Source organism: Scyliorhinus torazame, chromosome 9, assembly GCF_047496885.1.
Source record: "Scyliorhinus torazame isolate Kashiwa2021f chromosome 9, sScyTor2.1, whole genome shotgun sequence".
Taxonomy (NCBI): Eukaryota; Metazoa; Chordata; class Chondrichthyes; order Carcharhiniformes; family Scyliorhinidae; genus Scyliorhinus; species Scyliorhinus torazame.
The window spans coordinates 135,495,165-135,511,557 of record NC_092715.1 but is presented as its reverse complement, the minus strand read 5'-3'; the positions used below and the strand labels follow the sequence as shown (position 1 = coordinate 135,511,557).

The window sequence follows — 16,393 nt, the reverse complement described above, 5'->3', positions numbered from 1 at the left end:
AAGACAACAAAAGAGGGCAACTATTTGTAAAGGAAGTATTTATTGACAATAAATCACAGTCACTCTCAGTGGCCTCTAGAGAGTTATCATTCTCAGCGCCATTAAAAGGTTTCTTCCACTCGGCAGCTTCTCCACTTGGCTTACGCATCTCAATCAAAGCCACAGGGCTGCCAGTAGTGAAGAGTTAAAGCAATTAGTTTTTATGGCAGTAATAGAAAAATCTCCTTTTGGTTTGCTTATAAAGCTGTTGATGTCACTGAGTCCACACAATGGCCGGAATTCTCGGTCCATTCACACCGGAGGGATTCTCCGGTCCCGCAGTATGTGAATGGAGTTTTGGTTAAGCACTTCTCCGTTCTTGCTGGCAGCGGTGGCGGGGCGAACCCAGGTCAGAGAATCCCGGCCCAGGTGTCCAGAATTGGTGCGGCCATCTTGAAATCACTCAATGCTTTTGTCTTATTTGGACAGAGGTTGTACCAAAATTTTTTTTTAAGTATTCAGCTATGAAATGGTAATGTTTAGTCCATGAGTAAATATTAAATTTAGCTTTCTTTTTATTCATTTACCCCTTCTATCGAATGGCATATTAAAACATATGTACATGGTACAAGTCCTTTTAAAACAAACTGCACTTTATTTCAGTGTGTTGTTTTTTCCCCCCCCGTGGTATTATGTCCTTAGGGAACTACGTTAAAAGCAATGAGTAGAATTCATTCTGGCCGTAGTTGCTCAACAGTGTAAAAAAGCGCCCTCCTTATAGTCCAACAGAAAATGTTCAGGAAAATGTGGTAATAAAATTTTACTCGGGGAATGCAATAGATGAATAAAAATTAATTAAAAACAACTGAGCCAAGTTTAGTCCATAATTATACTTGTTGCCCATCTAATGTAGCAGTCAGTGACAAGATGCATTCTTTGTGCAATTTATCGAAATAATATATGAACTTTATGCCACTGTTTTAATTATATCTGGATTGGTCATTGGTAACTCTTCCATTATCAAGCCCACAATTAACGGTTAATGTCCAAGACCTAATGGTGTACGGCCCTTGGGGGAGGGGAAGGTGGAGGTGTAGGGGCAGAGATTTTGGTCACAGGTTACATATGAGTAAAAATAACTGTCTATTGAGTAAAGTGTTGATTTTATGGTGTGCTAAACATTGTATTTTTCACACATTACAAATTTTATTTTGCGCTTTTAAAATTTATAACAGTCTCACATATGAAAACCATCATGCCAAACTAGCTCTATTGTTAACTTTTGAATCATTCACTCGGTGGTACTGTAAGTGGTACATTGTGACTGCGGGACTATAGGACTATGATCAATTGTTAATGGCTGGCTGAGTCGCATCTAAAATTCTGATTGAATAATCAGTATAGTTATTAATTCCTGGCACTAATCAACTCATTAAAAAGGCGTCTTGACATGAAAAGCACAATGAAAAAAAATAGCATCATACAAGATAGTTCATAATTCCGGTCAACAGAAAAATGTAAAAGAGAAATATTTTCAGAAAAGAAAAGTATAAAGGTTTAACTTTGATCATTTTCATGATGGATATAATGTAGTAAGGATGTGCCATATGCTGGACGCGATCCAACCAAACAATTTCTATGTCCGGTTTTGGGCGCGTTTAGCAGGGTGTTTCTTGACACTGCCCTTCTATTCAATGGCACTTTACCTTTTCTTTTGGCCTCAGGGAGCTTCTCTCCCCAAGGCCGCCCTTAGAAGGAAAGGCTTCTCCGATCCCCCCATCCTCTTTCAGGCCCCCGTCATTTTCAACCCCCCCTCTCTTCCTACAACCTTGGGGAGGCCCCCAGGCACCTCCTCACCCTCTCCTCCACCTCGTAAGACTCTCCCTGGACCTGATCCCTGGCAGTCCCAAGGGTAGCAGTACCAGGGTGCCAGGCTGCCTGAGTGTCAGTGGGAGAGCCAGGGTGCCACCCTGCCCTGTCCTCGACCACCCGAGGGTCTCAAATACCTTGGGAGACTGCCGAGGTGCCAATATGACTGGTCCACATTTGTATGGACCAGTACTAAACAGAGCCCTGATGGGGTCCCACAGGCGCAGGCGTTGGGTCCCGGGCACCGGGAGAATCCAGCGAACGCATATTGAAATGAGCCTAATGGGGCCTAAGTGAGGGCGAGATCCAATGGATGTTTTGAGCGTCACAAATCTGGCGAGAGGCCTCTTGCCAGGTTTAACGGCCTTGCCCCTACACCGACTGGGTGATACGATAAGGTCGTTATATCTTGCGAGAGGCCTGTCACAGGAATTGTGAAGTTCCGAACGCCTCACGAGATATAACGAGACCTCGCAAGATGTTACAACCAACAAGGGCAAGATCCAGATTTATATATTTAAGTGAGCCATTAGGTTAATTTCAATATTTTGGCATCTTCCGAGGCCTGGGATCGAACACGTGTGCCTGGGAGACCTCATCATGGCACCATTTAGTACTAGTCCACACATACATGGAGCAGGCCTAACGGCACCTGGGGGTGTCTCCCAGGCCATCAAAGGCCCCCGGTGGTTGGGCTCTGGGCAGTATTGTACCCTGGCACTTCCACTGGCCCATGGGCACCATGGCACTGCCAGCCTGGTGCCTTGGCACTGTCACCTTGGGGTGGCAGTGCCAGAGTGCATGGCTGACAATACCAAGGTGCCTGGGTGCCAGGTTCCCCATGCCGGGGATCGGGCCAGGTGCTTTGCCCTTAAGAGGTGGAGTGAGATGGGGTTTGAGGATCCCCTAAGAGATAAGTTGGGGCGCTGGGGAGTCCAGAGGCCATGGTGGTGAGTCCAAGGGGGGGGGTCAAGAAATTGGGACAGCATTTAAAAATGGTGCCCTGATCTCTTCCTGTGAGCTCATCACTGCAGGAAATCAGGTAAGTGTGGCCTTGTCGGAGCCTTTGCCGACTGAGGCCAAACAAAAAAACGAGTCCTGTTTGATAGTAGGGTCTCTCCTGAGAAACACCTCACTAGACCTGCCCAAAGGTCTGTTTTTTGGGTGTTAAATCATACCCATTGTGTTTGTGTGTTTATGCTGAATGCTCAAATTCCTCCTATCTTGTTCCTTTAGCTACTCCTTACAGAAAATCTTCTGTCAAAATTCAAAGTGTTTCAAATTGAGTAACGTAAAGTTGGACTGTCAAAAGCATTTCTTGGTTCATTTGAAGCAAACTAAAATAAAAAGTAGTGTAGGAATATCATGGCAGCCATCAAAGGGCATTGACACAATGACATTGCTTTGTGATTTAAAAAGCCCCCTAGTTTTTCTTCCAGTGTGGTAATACCATACTGTTCAACAGTCCTGCAGAACAAAGTTGTCTTCTGAAAATCTATCCTTTGGCCAGTGCAGTGGTGGTTCAGGGTGCTAGTAACTTTAGGAAACCGTATTCTGAATATAAATAACCATAGTTTCTTATTTTGGGAAATTTCCTGTCATTAAGCATTTTTTTTTTCCAGCTGATGAGTTAAATATTCGTCCCTCATTGTGGCCAGAGGTAAACAGAAATGTAAAAATGCAGTATATAAGAGTATGTATTTTGTTTTTTTATATCTGTATATACGTATATATACATATATATATAAAAACTAAATGTGTTTTTCTCTATGGTTCATTGTGGTAATATAATCAATGAAAAGTTGTGTGTGAAGGAAATGGTGAACAGTATTAATGGATAAACAATATTTGTTCTGTGCATTCATCATATATTTTTATAATATTGCTCAATAAGCTAGACAATTCTTTTTGATCTGCTGTTGTGCTGCTGGAGAAGGACAAGAACACCAATGCCATTTGAATGAAGTGACAAAATCATGAAGCTTCTTTGCATTCTTTGAGTTACAGATATACCAGGATGATCAGTGTGTGTGGGCTCACTTGTTCCAGCCACACAAGTACCAACTTCAGTACTGGGGGCAGACTCATACCAGTCACAGCATTGACCAAACTTCATTCACTTTCAGTCGATTTCAGCTGTTGTAATAGAGCTCACACAGCATGAAAGTGGAGACAGGCCCTCTTGCTTGAGGTGTGTGAGAGGAACCTGTTATACCACAAGTGTGTTGTTGTCTTTACTCTGCGTCTCGGGTGTACTGGTACCGAGTTGCTAGTTTAACAAGTGTTGAACACATTTTCTTTTGTCTTTAACATTAATTTTAGTGCTCAAAAGTAACTGATGTGTTTAGAAGAATTAATCATGCAGGATAATGTAATCAAAAGAAGCATTTCACCCTTAGGCCAAACACAAGCTGAATTATTATTCTGTCAGAGAATTTATGGCCAAATGTTTGTTCCAACTTACTTATGTGCCTCTGATATAGTGGTTCTGTTGGCAGACAGGTTGGCAGCAGTCCTGCAGCAATATATTTTCAGTTAATGTTGCTTTGATGCGGTTTTACACTCTGATTAGCAAAATAGGAAAATGGTTCTGCTTTTGAAAGGTCCATAGTGCTGAACAGTGCAGAGATCCCTAATTGGACAAGGAAAAGATACTGAACATACCTTTGCTTGTATTTTACAATGATTTTGGGACTCTTTAATTCAAAATGCAAAGTTTTGCTTTTCATGTTACCATGTAGACATTACCACTGGAAAAAAAGGAGAAAGGAACCTTGTCCCTCAAGTCATGCTTAAAAAGGTGCAATAAAACAATGTGCATTCTCAGTCACAACTGTGGGTTGCTGAACCCACTAATTAATATTTTTTTCTAGCTTTGGTATTAAATAACAATTAAAAGGTTCTTAGAAATGTATTATATTCTGGGCATAAGAATCTATGCAAGTTTCCTGTTCTTTTGATGTTGTCCACTGAAATGAGTCGTATCTCTAATCATAAATAAATAATCTTTTTTTCTGGTCTCTTTTTCTCTCGCCCATGCCAAGATCAATATCTTTAAACATCTTACTTATTTTATTACTGCTTTTGGTTTTCTGGGACTGATTGAAAGTTGCTCAGAGGAAATCTTTGGTTTTGCTTAAGTGTCCATGACATTTAATCATGACTTTCCTTGCAGTTTAATTCCAGCCAGTCAATCAGTTAATCCACTTCAATTGATTCTGTGCTCTCTGTTATTGGCTTGCACTCATTGGGCATCCGCTGGTGTCGACTCAGCTGCGTGGCTTGTGTGAAGCTCCGATCGCACTTCTCGCACCTGTGGAGGCAATGATAAAATTGAGACAGGGAGCTGCATGTAAAAGGTGACGGGCATATTCTCATCCCAACTAATCTGAACGGACACTTAAAAGTGGCTGCAGATTTTACAAGGCTCCCAGGGTCTAATTGGTGGCTACTCCCCAGCCTTGATGCAAGTGATGGGACAAGGTCTGCTTGATTCAGAACAGAGGAATCTGTCAATAAACAGGGAGGAAGGTGATTTCTCAAGAGATGCCTGTCCTGTTATGGCCCTGATCACTGTCAGTTCAAATAGATAAAGAACAAAAAGAGATTTTCAGGAGCATGCCATCAAAGGAGCAGGCCTGTCGGATGCTCAAGACTCCTAGGAGAAATTGATGACAGACTAAATCTCACCTTTCAGTAATTCAAAATCACATGGAAGGAGCTGGAAATGGCACATCAGACTCAGCAAAATAGTCCCAGTGCTTAAATATAGAATGATGCTTCTGATATCAGAAGCCCAGCTACATTTCTACGGCATTCAAAAATCCTTCATTGTTTAAAAGTGCCATTTAATCTCAGGTTTTCAGATCATTGTATCGTTGGCTGTAAACTGCCAATAAAATTCTTTTTTCAAAGATTGTCCTTTTTAAAGAGCTCCTATGTGGCAGCGTTTGAATGGCAGCTGTTGTTTCTATACATATATTTAATAAATGTCTAATTCTTATATTCTATCATTGTAAAAGCAGATAAGAGGGTGAGCAAATGTTGGAGTTGGCCGGGGTTTGCTGATATTTTAAAAAGGTGCATCTAATTGACTTACAGCACAGGTCAAAAGGTTTGTGCCCAAAATAAGAGAACAGAATATTAGTTAGTCTTGTGTTGTGAGCGCACAAATTGCTAGATGCATTTTATGTCAATTTAAGCCAAGAAGTAACTTTACACCTGCGGCAATTTCTTTTCCTACAAAGGAAATTTAAGAACATTTTATACAAATAAAAATAGCCCCTGTTGGTGTTGATTTAGAGTTTGCATTCTACAGGAGTAGAATCTCACAGAGGAGCCAGGTTAATAAACAAATATCATGCAATACTAGGGAAAGGGTATTTAAAGGATATTTAAAACACTAGGGATGGGATTCTCCGCTTTGCCGGCAGCGCACTCACGCCGCGAATTTTCCGACGGCGTGGGCGTGTCCACAATGGGAAATCACATTGGCTGGCTGCCAGAACGGAGGGTCTCTCTGCCGGCAGGGGCACACTGCGCCAGAAAACCAGTCTGGCGGGACAGCGAATCTCGCTCAGTTCTCCACAATCTTGATATTTTTTAACCAGTCTCAACAATCATAGAATTTACAGTGCAGAAGGAGGTCATTTGGCCCATCAAGTCTGCACCGGCCTTTGGAAAGAGCACCCTACTTAAGCCCCACACCTCCACCCTATCCCCGTAACCCAATAACTCCACCTATCCTTTTTTGGACACTGAGGGCAATTTAGCATGGCCAATCCACCTAACCTGCACATTTTTGGACTGTGGGAGGAAACCGGAAGAAACCCACAAAGACACGGGGAGAACATGCAGACTCCCCACAGATAAACCCTTCGGGAGGGTTTAAACTAATTTGGCAGGGGAATGGGAACCGGATTTGTAGTCCAGCAACTAAGGTAGCCGATATTCAGGACGCCAAAGCGTGTAATGAGGCAGTGGGGAAGGGAACACTGACAAAGGAGAGTACTTGCAGGCACGGAGAGGGGTTGAAGTGTGTATACTTCAACGCAAGAAGCATCAGGAATAAGGTGGGTGAACTTAAGGCATGGATCGGTACTTGGGACTACGATGTGGTGGCCATCACGGAAACTTGGATAGAAGAGGGGCGGAAATGGTTGTTGGAGGTCCCTGGTTATAGATGTTTCAATAAGATTAGGGAGGGTGGTAAAAGAGGTGGGGGGGTGGCATTATTAATTAGAGATAGTATAACAGCTGCAGAAAGGCAGTTCGAGGAGTATCAGCCTACTGAGGTAGTATGGGTTGAAGTCAGAAATAGGAAAGGAGCAGTCACCTTGTTAGGAGTTTTCTATAGGCCCCCCAATAGTAGCAGAGATGTGGAGGAACAGATTGGGAAACAGATTTTGGAAAGGTGCAGAAGTCATAGGGTAGTAGTCATGGGCGACTTTAACTTCCCAAATATTGAGTGGAAACTCTTTAGATCAAATAGTTTGGATGGGGTGGTGTTTGTGCAGTGTGTCCAGGAAGCTTTTCTAATGCAGTATGTAGATTGTCCGACCAGAGGAGGGGCAATATTGGATTTAGTACTGGGTAATGAGCCAGGGCAAGTGATAGATTTGTTAGTGGGGGAGCATTTTGGAGATAGTGACCACAATTCTGTGACTTTCACTTTAGTAATGGAGAGGGATAGGTACGTGCAACAGGGCAAGGTTTACAATTGGGGGAAGGGTAAATACGATGTTGTTAGACAAGAATTGAAGTGCATAAGTTGGGAACATAGGCTGGCAGGGAAGGACACAAGTGAAATGTGGAACTTGTTCAAGGAACAGGTGCTACGTGTCCTTGATATGTATGTCCCTGTCAGGCAGGGAAGAGATGGTCGAGTGAGGGAACCATGATTGACAAGAGAGGTTGAATGTCTTGTTAAGAGGAAAAAGGTGACTTACGTAAGGCTGAGGAAACAAGGTTCAGACAGGGCATTGGAGGGATACAAGATAGCCAGGAGGGAACTGAAGAAAGGGATTAGGAGAGCTAAGAGAGGGCATGAACAATCTTTGGCGGGTAGGATCAAGGAAAACCCCAAGGCCTTTTACACATATGTGAGAAATATGAGAATGACTAGAGCGAGGGTAGGTCCGATCAAGGACAGTAGCGGGAGATTGTGTATTGAGTCTGAAGAGATAGGAGAGGTCTTGAACGAGTACTTTTCTTCTGTATTTACAAATGAGAGGGGCGATATTGTTGGAGAGGACAGTGTGAAACAGATTGGTAAGCTCGAGGAAATACTTGTTAGGAAGGAAGATGTGTTGGGCATTTTGAAAAACTTGAGGATAGACAAGTCCCCCGGGCCTGACGGGATATATCCAAGGATTCTATGGGAAGCAAGAGATGAAATTGCAGAGCCGTTGGCAATGATCTTTTCGTCCTCACTGTCAACAGGGGTGGTACCAGGGGATTGGAGAGTGGCGAATGTCGTGCCCCTGTTCAAAAAAGGGACTAGGGATAACCCTGGGAATTACAGGCCAGTTAGTCTTACTTCGGTGGTAGGCAAAGTAATGGAAAGGGTACTGAAGGATAGGATTTCTGAGCATCTGGAAAGACACTGCTTGATTAGGGATAGTCAGCACGGATTTGTGAGGGGTAGGTCTTGCCTTACAAATCTTATTGAATTCTTTGAGGAGGTGACCAAGCATGTGGATGAAGGTAAAGCAGTGGATGTAGTGTACATGGATTTTAGTAAGGCATTTGATAAAGTTCCCCATGGTAGGCTTATGCAGAAAGTAAGGAGGCATGGGATAGTGGGAAATTTGGCCAGTTGGATAACGAACTGGCTAACCGATAGAAGTCAGAGAGTGGTGGTGGATGGCAAATATTCAGCCTGGATCCCAGTTACCAGTGGCGTACCGCAGGGATCAGTTCTGGGTCCTCTGCTGTTTGTGATTTTCATTAATGACTTGGATGAGGGAGTTGAAGGGTGAATCAGTAAATTTGCAGACGATACGAAGATTGGTGGAATTGTGGATAGTAAGGAGGGCTGTTGTCGGCTGCAAAGAGACATAGATAGGATGCAGAGCTGGGCTGAGAAGTGGCAGATGGAGTTTAACCCTGAAAAGTGTGAGGTTGTCCATTTTGGAAGGACAAATATAAATGCGGAATACAGGGTTAACGGTAGAGTTCTTGGCAATGTGGAGGAGCAGAGAGATCTTGGGGTCTATGTTCATACATCTTTGAAAGTTGCCACTCAAGTGGATAGAGCTGTGAAGAAGGCCTATGGTGTGCTCGCGTTCATTAACAGAGGGATTGAATTTAAGAGCCGTGAGGTGATGATGCAGCTGTACAAAACTTTGGTAAGGCCACATTTGGAGTACTGTGTACAGTTCTGGTCGCCTCATTTTAGGAAGGATGTGGAAGCTTTGGAAAAGGTGCAAAGAAGATTTACCAGGATGTTGCCTGGAATGGAGAGTAGGTCTTACGAGGAAAGGTTGAGGGTGCTCGGCCTTTTCTCATTAGAACGGAGAAGGATGAGGGGCGACTTGATAGAGGTTTATAAGATGATCAGGGGAATAGATAGAGTAGACAGTCAGAGACTTTTTCCCCGGGTGGAACAAACCATTACAAGGGGACATAAATTTAAGGTGAAAGGTGGAAGATATAGGAGGGATATCAGAGGTAGGTTCTTTACCCAGAGAGTAGTGGGGGCATGGAATGCACTGCCTGTGGAAGTAGTTGAGTCGGAAACATTAGGGACCTTCAAGCAGCTATTGGATAGGTACATGGATTACGGTTAAATGATATAATGTAGATTTATTTGTTCTCAAGGGCAGCACGGTAGCATTGTGGATAGCACAATTGCTTCACAGCTCCAGGGTCCCAGGTTCGATTCCGGCTTGGGTCATTGTCTGTGCGGAGTCTGCACGTCCTCCCCGTGTCTGCGTGAGTTTCCTCCGGGTGCTCCGGTTTCCTCCCACAATCCAAAGATGTGCGGGTTAGGTGAATTGGCCAATGATAAATTGCCCTTAATGTCCAAATTGCCCTTGGTGTTGGGTGAAGGTGTTGAGTTTGGGTAGGGTGCTCTTTCCAAGAGCCGGTGCAGACTCAAAGGGCCGAATGGCCTCCTTCTGCACTGTAAATTCAATGATAATCTATGATTAATCTAGGACAAAGGTTCGGCACAACATCGTGGGCCGAAGGGCCTGTTCTGTGCTGTATTTACTATGTTCTATGTTCTAGATAGTGAACCAAGCCGGGAATCGAACCCACATCCCTGGTGCTCTGAAGCAACAGTGCTAACCACTGTGCTGCCGTGCCGCCTTAAAATATTTCTCAACCACTTCATTCAACCTTGTCAATATATACATCAATCCCTTCTCTAGTCAGAAATAATTCTTATTGCCTTTTAAGCCAATACATACTGTCAGCTTCAGCAGTTTTTATGGTAACAGATGGCATAGTTTTATTAAGCTTAATGTAAAACTAGTTCCAACTGAATTTCCTTCTTACTTCTGATGTTATGGAAACCAGAAGCAGGAGTCATAAATATAAAACAATCACTAGTACATTCAATGGAGAATTCAGGAGCAACTCCTTTACCTAAAAAATGGTTAGAATGTGAAACATGTTACCACAAAAAAATAGTTCTGGCGACTGGCATAGATGTCTTTCAGGGGAATCTAGATAAACACACGAGGGAGAAAGCAATCAAAAAATATGTTGCTTGGGTAGATGAAGGGAGGAGGTGGCTCGTGTGGAGCATATACCGGTACTGGCACAACCAGTCGGAGCATTTCAGCACTGTAAACACAATGCAGTGTGCAATTTGTTTATTTTAAAACTTATAAGAGAAAGAAGGTCTCCGTTGCATGTGATTAGCAGTGCAGGTACTGCTCATGTTTTAATAATCACAGATGATTGTCTTTTTAATGTTAGTTTCACGATAGGAAATCAACTTAAAAACTGAATGTCCTGTTTTCCCTACCTTCTGAAATACACCAAATATTGTGACGACACATTGGGTGCGATTGACCGGCAAGATTTCTAAGTGTGGTAGCGAGCTGGGAACTGCTGCGATCTTTCCGGCACTCGGCCCACGAAGCCGGCAACGCTATTCAACATTAATTGGTCCACTTAAAGAGGCCCCACGGGCTTCACGCCGCAAATGAAGGCTCACCAGCCGATTCACCAGGATCGTGTCACCAACCCCCCCACCCCCCACCAACATGGTCGAGCAACACTTAAACAGCTCTTGCACAGCCAATCACTACTTATCTCGCAGCCATGGCGCCAAGACGACCGGTCCCAAGATTTGGAGACGCAGACAGAGGCGGTCAAGTCAGGAGGGATGTCCTGTTCCCCTGAGGGTCCCTGAGGGTGAGCCACAGGGCAGTCAGTGCTGCCTGGGATGAAGTGGCAGCAGGCGTCAGCTTGGGAAGTGTGACCAGGAGGACTGGCCTCCAGCGGTGCAAGTTCAACGACCTACACCGGGCAGCACGTGTGAGTTGACACAGGCCCACCACCACCTCTGCCACCCTGAAACCTTCCCACCCCCACATGAACCACACTGCCACCCACCCGCCCTTCGACCCTCCTTCCCTGGTGAACCACCCGTGCGGCTAACGATGCCCTCTTTGTGGCCCCGCAGAAAATGTTGTCCCACAACCATTGAGAGAGGGCCCAGACAGGCGGCGGTTTACCAGATATCAGAATCCTCACCACCTTCGAGGGACAGGCCTTGGAGATTAGGGGAGTGGCCGAGGACAGAGTGCTCACCATCCCAGAGGACAGCACATTCCACAGAGGTGAGGAGCCACCAGGCCCCACTCTGATGGACTGTCACATGTCACTTGTTAATACCATACAGATTGACCCATCCCTCCCACTGACCCTTGTTCATTCTTCCACAGGATCTCCAGCCAACAGCGCCGGCCCATCTGGGGTGGATGCACCCTACCCCCACCCCCTCCCATGAGAAAAACCCAGAGGAGAGCTCCGAGCATGTCACCATAGCTGCGTCACACCTGTCATCTCCACTCTACACCAGCGCATAACAGGCGCCTCGGTGAGCAACATTAGTGGTCAGGTTCTGAGGCACATTCTGGTGAGCACCACATGGTTGCAGATGCACATCAGGTGGAGCCAGTAACCCCCAGGTGAGACAGCAGTTGGAGATCTGCTGGATCCCAGGACCTAGCTGGGTCCCAGTCAGATGCTGAGCCTCTGGAACAGGTTTACCCAGAGCTGATGCAGACAAAGAACAAAGAGCAGTACAGCACAGGAACAAGCCCCTCGGCCCTCCAAGCCTGTACCGGTCATGATACCAATCTTTGTCCCGGTCATGATCCCAATCTTTGCCAAAACCCTCAGCACTTCCTTGTGCCGTATTCCTCTATACCCATCCTATCTGTGTGTTTGTCAAGATGTCTTTTGAACACGGTTAATGTGTCTGCTTCCACAATCTCCCCTGGCAACATGTTCCAGGCACTCACCACCCTCTGCTTAAAAAACCTGCCTCCACATATCCTCTAGACTTTACCCCACGGACCTTAAACCTATGCCACCTGGTGACTGACCTCTCCACAGTGGGAAAGAGTGCCTGCCCATCCAGTCTATTCATGCCCCTCATAATCTTGTAGACCTCTATCAGGTCACCCCTCAACCTCCGTCTTCCAAATGAAAACAGTCCAAGTCTATTCAACCTCTCCACGTATTTCCAGACCAGGCAACATCCTGGTAAACCTCCTCTGCACCCTCTCCAAAGTTTCCACATCCTTCTGATAGTGTGGCGACCAGAATTGTGCGCAATATTCCAAGTGCGATTAAGGTTAAGGTGTGGCCGTGATATTTAGAGAGAGATGTCAGCGACATTCCAGCAGGTTGATAGCCGATTGTAGGAGTCACACAGGCTATGGGCTCAGGAGATGGCACCGGCAATGCGTGGCAACGAGGACAACACTGCTAGGGTGGCGACCACAGTGGGGAGCCTGGTGGACGACATCGGCAGCATGAGTGGAGGTGTCCATGGCATGGCGCAGTCAGTGACAGCCATGGCTAAGGGCCTTGGTAGACTGTCCAACTCACTGGGGGACATGACCCAGTACCAGGCGGACCTTGATGAGGCACTGAGGGAAATGTCCCGGTCTCAGATGGTAATGGCCAAGGCGCTGGCGAGCTTGTCCAAGTTGCAGATGAGCATTGCTGAGATACTACAGAGCATTTCCCAGTCACTGAGGGACATGTCCCAGTCACTGAGGAGCATCGCTGAGGGGGTCAACACCATGGAGCAGACATTGGAGAGCCGCCAGGGGTGGCAGGGCCAGATGACACAGGGGCAGCTAGGGCTCAATCCAGTTGCCCCTCCATTCCGAGATGAACCCAAGGCCCTATGGGCACCGACCAGAAGGAGGGGGCATTAAGTGACAACCTGGACCCATCCTATGGATTGTCGATGGTGGCCTCCAGCTCCCCGAGTTCCTCTGATGACGGCACGCCTCGCAGTCAGCACCCGGAACAGGGTGGCATGGCTGTGCATGTGCCATCGGCAAGTGCGCAAGGACCCTCTGGCCCCAGAGCCGCCAGAGGATGCCCACCAGGGGCATCAAAGGCCATGGCACATGGTAAGCAGCTGGCTGCCTTCACCTCTGATGTGCATTCTGGGGATACACCTAGACGCAGCGGTAGAGCAAGGAATGCTACGCAGGTCGAGGATCACTGAAACGTCACTGGGGGGGGGTAGGGAGTTGTCGTCGGCTGTATTTAGGGGCTGGTTCAGCATAGGGCTAAAGAGCTGGCTTTTAAAGCAGACCAAGGCAGGCCAGCAGCATGGTTCAATTCCTATACCAGCCTCCCCGAACAGGCGCCGGAATGTGGCGACTAGGGGCTTTTCACAGTAACTTCATTTGAAGTCTACTTGTGACAATAAGCGATTTTCATTTTTAATTTTCTTTAGTGGGTGAGCATTGGGGGAGGGGGTGGGGAGTGTGGGGCAGTGATGTACACTTGTTCAAGACAAATTAAAAAGCCCTCACCACAACCAGTATGACACCTCTGGCTCTTTGGTCTGCAATGCAGGCTGGCCACCAATCCCATGCCCTATCCCCCCAGGCATGAGGGTCCCCCCCCAACCCCCCAAGCTGACATGCTGCCCACGCACACCTGGCCGCGGCAGGGGGTCACCCTGCAACCGGACCACCCACCCTATACCTCAGACTCCCGAACAGAATGTTGCCATACCTCGGCGGTGGACATGTGTCCAGGCCTATGGCCCATCCCCTGGGTGTTCGGATGTTTGCTACTGTGTCTGTGGTGTTGCCTCCCGTAGTGGTAAGCAGTGTAAAGGCATCACGGTGTGATTGGGATGCGAAGCAATAGGCCCCACATTCTACATGGCATGCCCACCCACGGGAATCCACTTGGGATGTGTGAAGTGCTCACTTAACTACAATTGCCAGATCCCTATTAGCAATGGACGTTAGCCGCATGGCCAGACACCTCCAGTGTCAATGGGAGTTATGGGTGGTCGGTGGGGCAGACAAGCAGGGACTAGGGTTGCCCCAGGAATGGGTACACATGATCCAGGGATGGCATGGAGGACCTGCGCACGGTTGCCCCCCCCCCCCCCCCCCCACCCCCAGCAGAGCCCCAAGACCCCAGCTCAGATAACCCCCCCAGTCCCAATGCCCCCAACCCCCCATGGCAGACCACTCCAACTGGGGCTGCACCCCGCACCCCCCTGGTTGCCCCCGCACACCCTCCGTGCACAGGGGCAGCAAGCCCAGTGTCACCAGGCCCATTACCTGTGAGTGAAGATGGCTACTCACCTCCTGGGATCCCCACAGCAGCCCTTCTGCCAGACTCATGTTTTTCAAAAGCAGTACTAATCGGCGCCTGCATGACCACTTTCTGGGGAGGCCGTTGGATCATGGGTGGCTGTTGGATATGGGGTGGCTCCTGTTAATTGTATGGAAATAGGACTCAAGTTGTGATTAATGGTTTCTCGCCATGATACCACGGGATTCCGATTTCGCCTAGAAGAGCAGGCGGTTGCATCGCGAATGGTTTGGCGTCCAGCTCCGTGTCTACGCGGGTTTCCTCCTGGTGCTCCGGTTTCCTCCCACAAGTCGCGAAAGACGTGCTTGTTAGGTGAATTAGAAATTCTAAATTCTCCCTCAGTGTACCCAAACAGGCGCCGGAGTGCGGCGACTAAGGGATTTTCACAGTAGCTTCATTGCAGTGTTAATATAAGCCTACTTGTGACAATAATAAAGATTATTATTATTATTCTCTTTTTGGCCTCTCCGCCTATTCACCGGCCTCACGCGCTCTCGCTCAGTGCAATGAGGCCACTGAATTGCGGCCATTATGACTGACGGTAAATAGGGCAGCATGGTGGCACAGTGGTTAGCATTGCTGCCTCACGGTGCCAAGGTCCCAGATTCGATCCCAGCTCTGGGTCACTGTCCATGTGGAGTTTGTACATTCTCCCTGTGTTTGCGTGGGTTTCGCCCCCACAACCCAAAAGATGTGCAGGGTAGGTGGATTGGCCACGCTAAATTGCCCCTTAATTGGAAAAATGAATTGGGTACTCAAAATTTTTTTTTTTTTTAAAGACTGACGGTAAATTTGCAAGTGAGTTTCCTGGCTTAGGAACCCTTCATCATGGGAATCAATTTACATGGAATACCTTGTCTTCCAAATTTTCAAAACTTCAATTGAATACAAAGAAATGTCAAAGCGGTTTCCTTTTTAAAACTGAGATTTTATTTACCTGCTGCAGATCAATAATTTCCATGGGTCCAAAAAGCAGAAAAGTGGATGGAGACCCGCTCCACTGGGCCTTTCCCTTTCACTTTTTGCTGGAGGCACAAAGCTTGGTCAGGGTTAGGCACAGGCCTAATAGAATCATTCAAATGAAGCAGGAGGGGATGTTCAAAAGTATATTTTCTTGGCTGAATGTCAATGAACAGCACCAAGAAAATGTGATGCTGTGACCTGCCCTCAAAACCTGGCTGATGAGCATTTCCAGGGTCTGGGGCCAGGGGTTTTTTGGTGGGGGGGGGTGGGGGTGGGAGGTTGGGGGTGGTAGGGGAGTTCTCGTCGGCTGAGTAAGAAACTAGATAGTCATGAACACAGCCCAGTCCATCACGCGAACCCGCCACCCATTCATTGACTCTGTCTACACCTCCCGCTGCCTTGAGAAAGCGGGCAGCATAATCAAAGACCGCCCACCCTGCTTACTCACTCTTTCAACTTCTTCCATTGGGCAGGAGATACAAAAGTCTGAGAACAACGCACAAACAGATTCAAAAACATCTTCTTCCCCGTAACTCTTCAGGAGTTACCAGACTCCTGAATGACCCTCTTATGGACTGATCTGATCTCTTCACACATCTTCTCTAATGAGTAGTACTGCACTCCTGTATGCTTCACCTGATGCCTGTGTCTATATATTTACATTGTGTATTTATATATGCCCTATGTTTTTTTCTCTCATGGAATGATCTGTCTGAACAGTAGGCAGAACAATACTTTTCACTGTACCTCGGTACAC

The 16,393-nt window shown here is 46.7% G+C and overlaps 1 protein-coding gene across 1 annotated transcript in view; it reads right to left on the bottom strand.

The window, feature by feature from the left end:
• Positions 1-4,513: 4,513 nt before the first annotated feature.
• Positions 4,514-16,393, bottom strand: part of prdm6 (PR domain containing 6) — a 397,085-nt gene continuing 385,205 nt past the window's right edge. Inside the window, exon 8 of the mRNA XM_072516543.1 lies at positions 4,514-5,161. Coding sequence (XP_072372644.1) covers positions 5,047-5,161 — 115 coding nt within the window. The 3' untranslated portion in view covers positions 4,514-5,046. The remainder of the gene's footprint in view (positions 5,162-16,393) is intronic.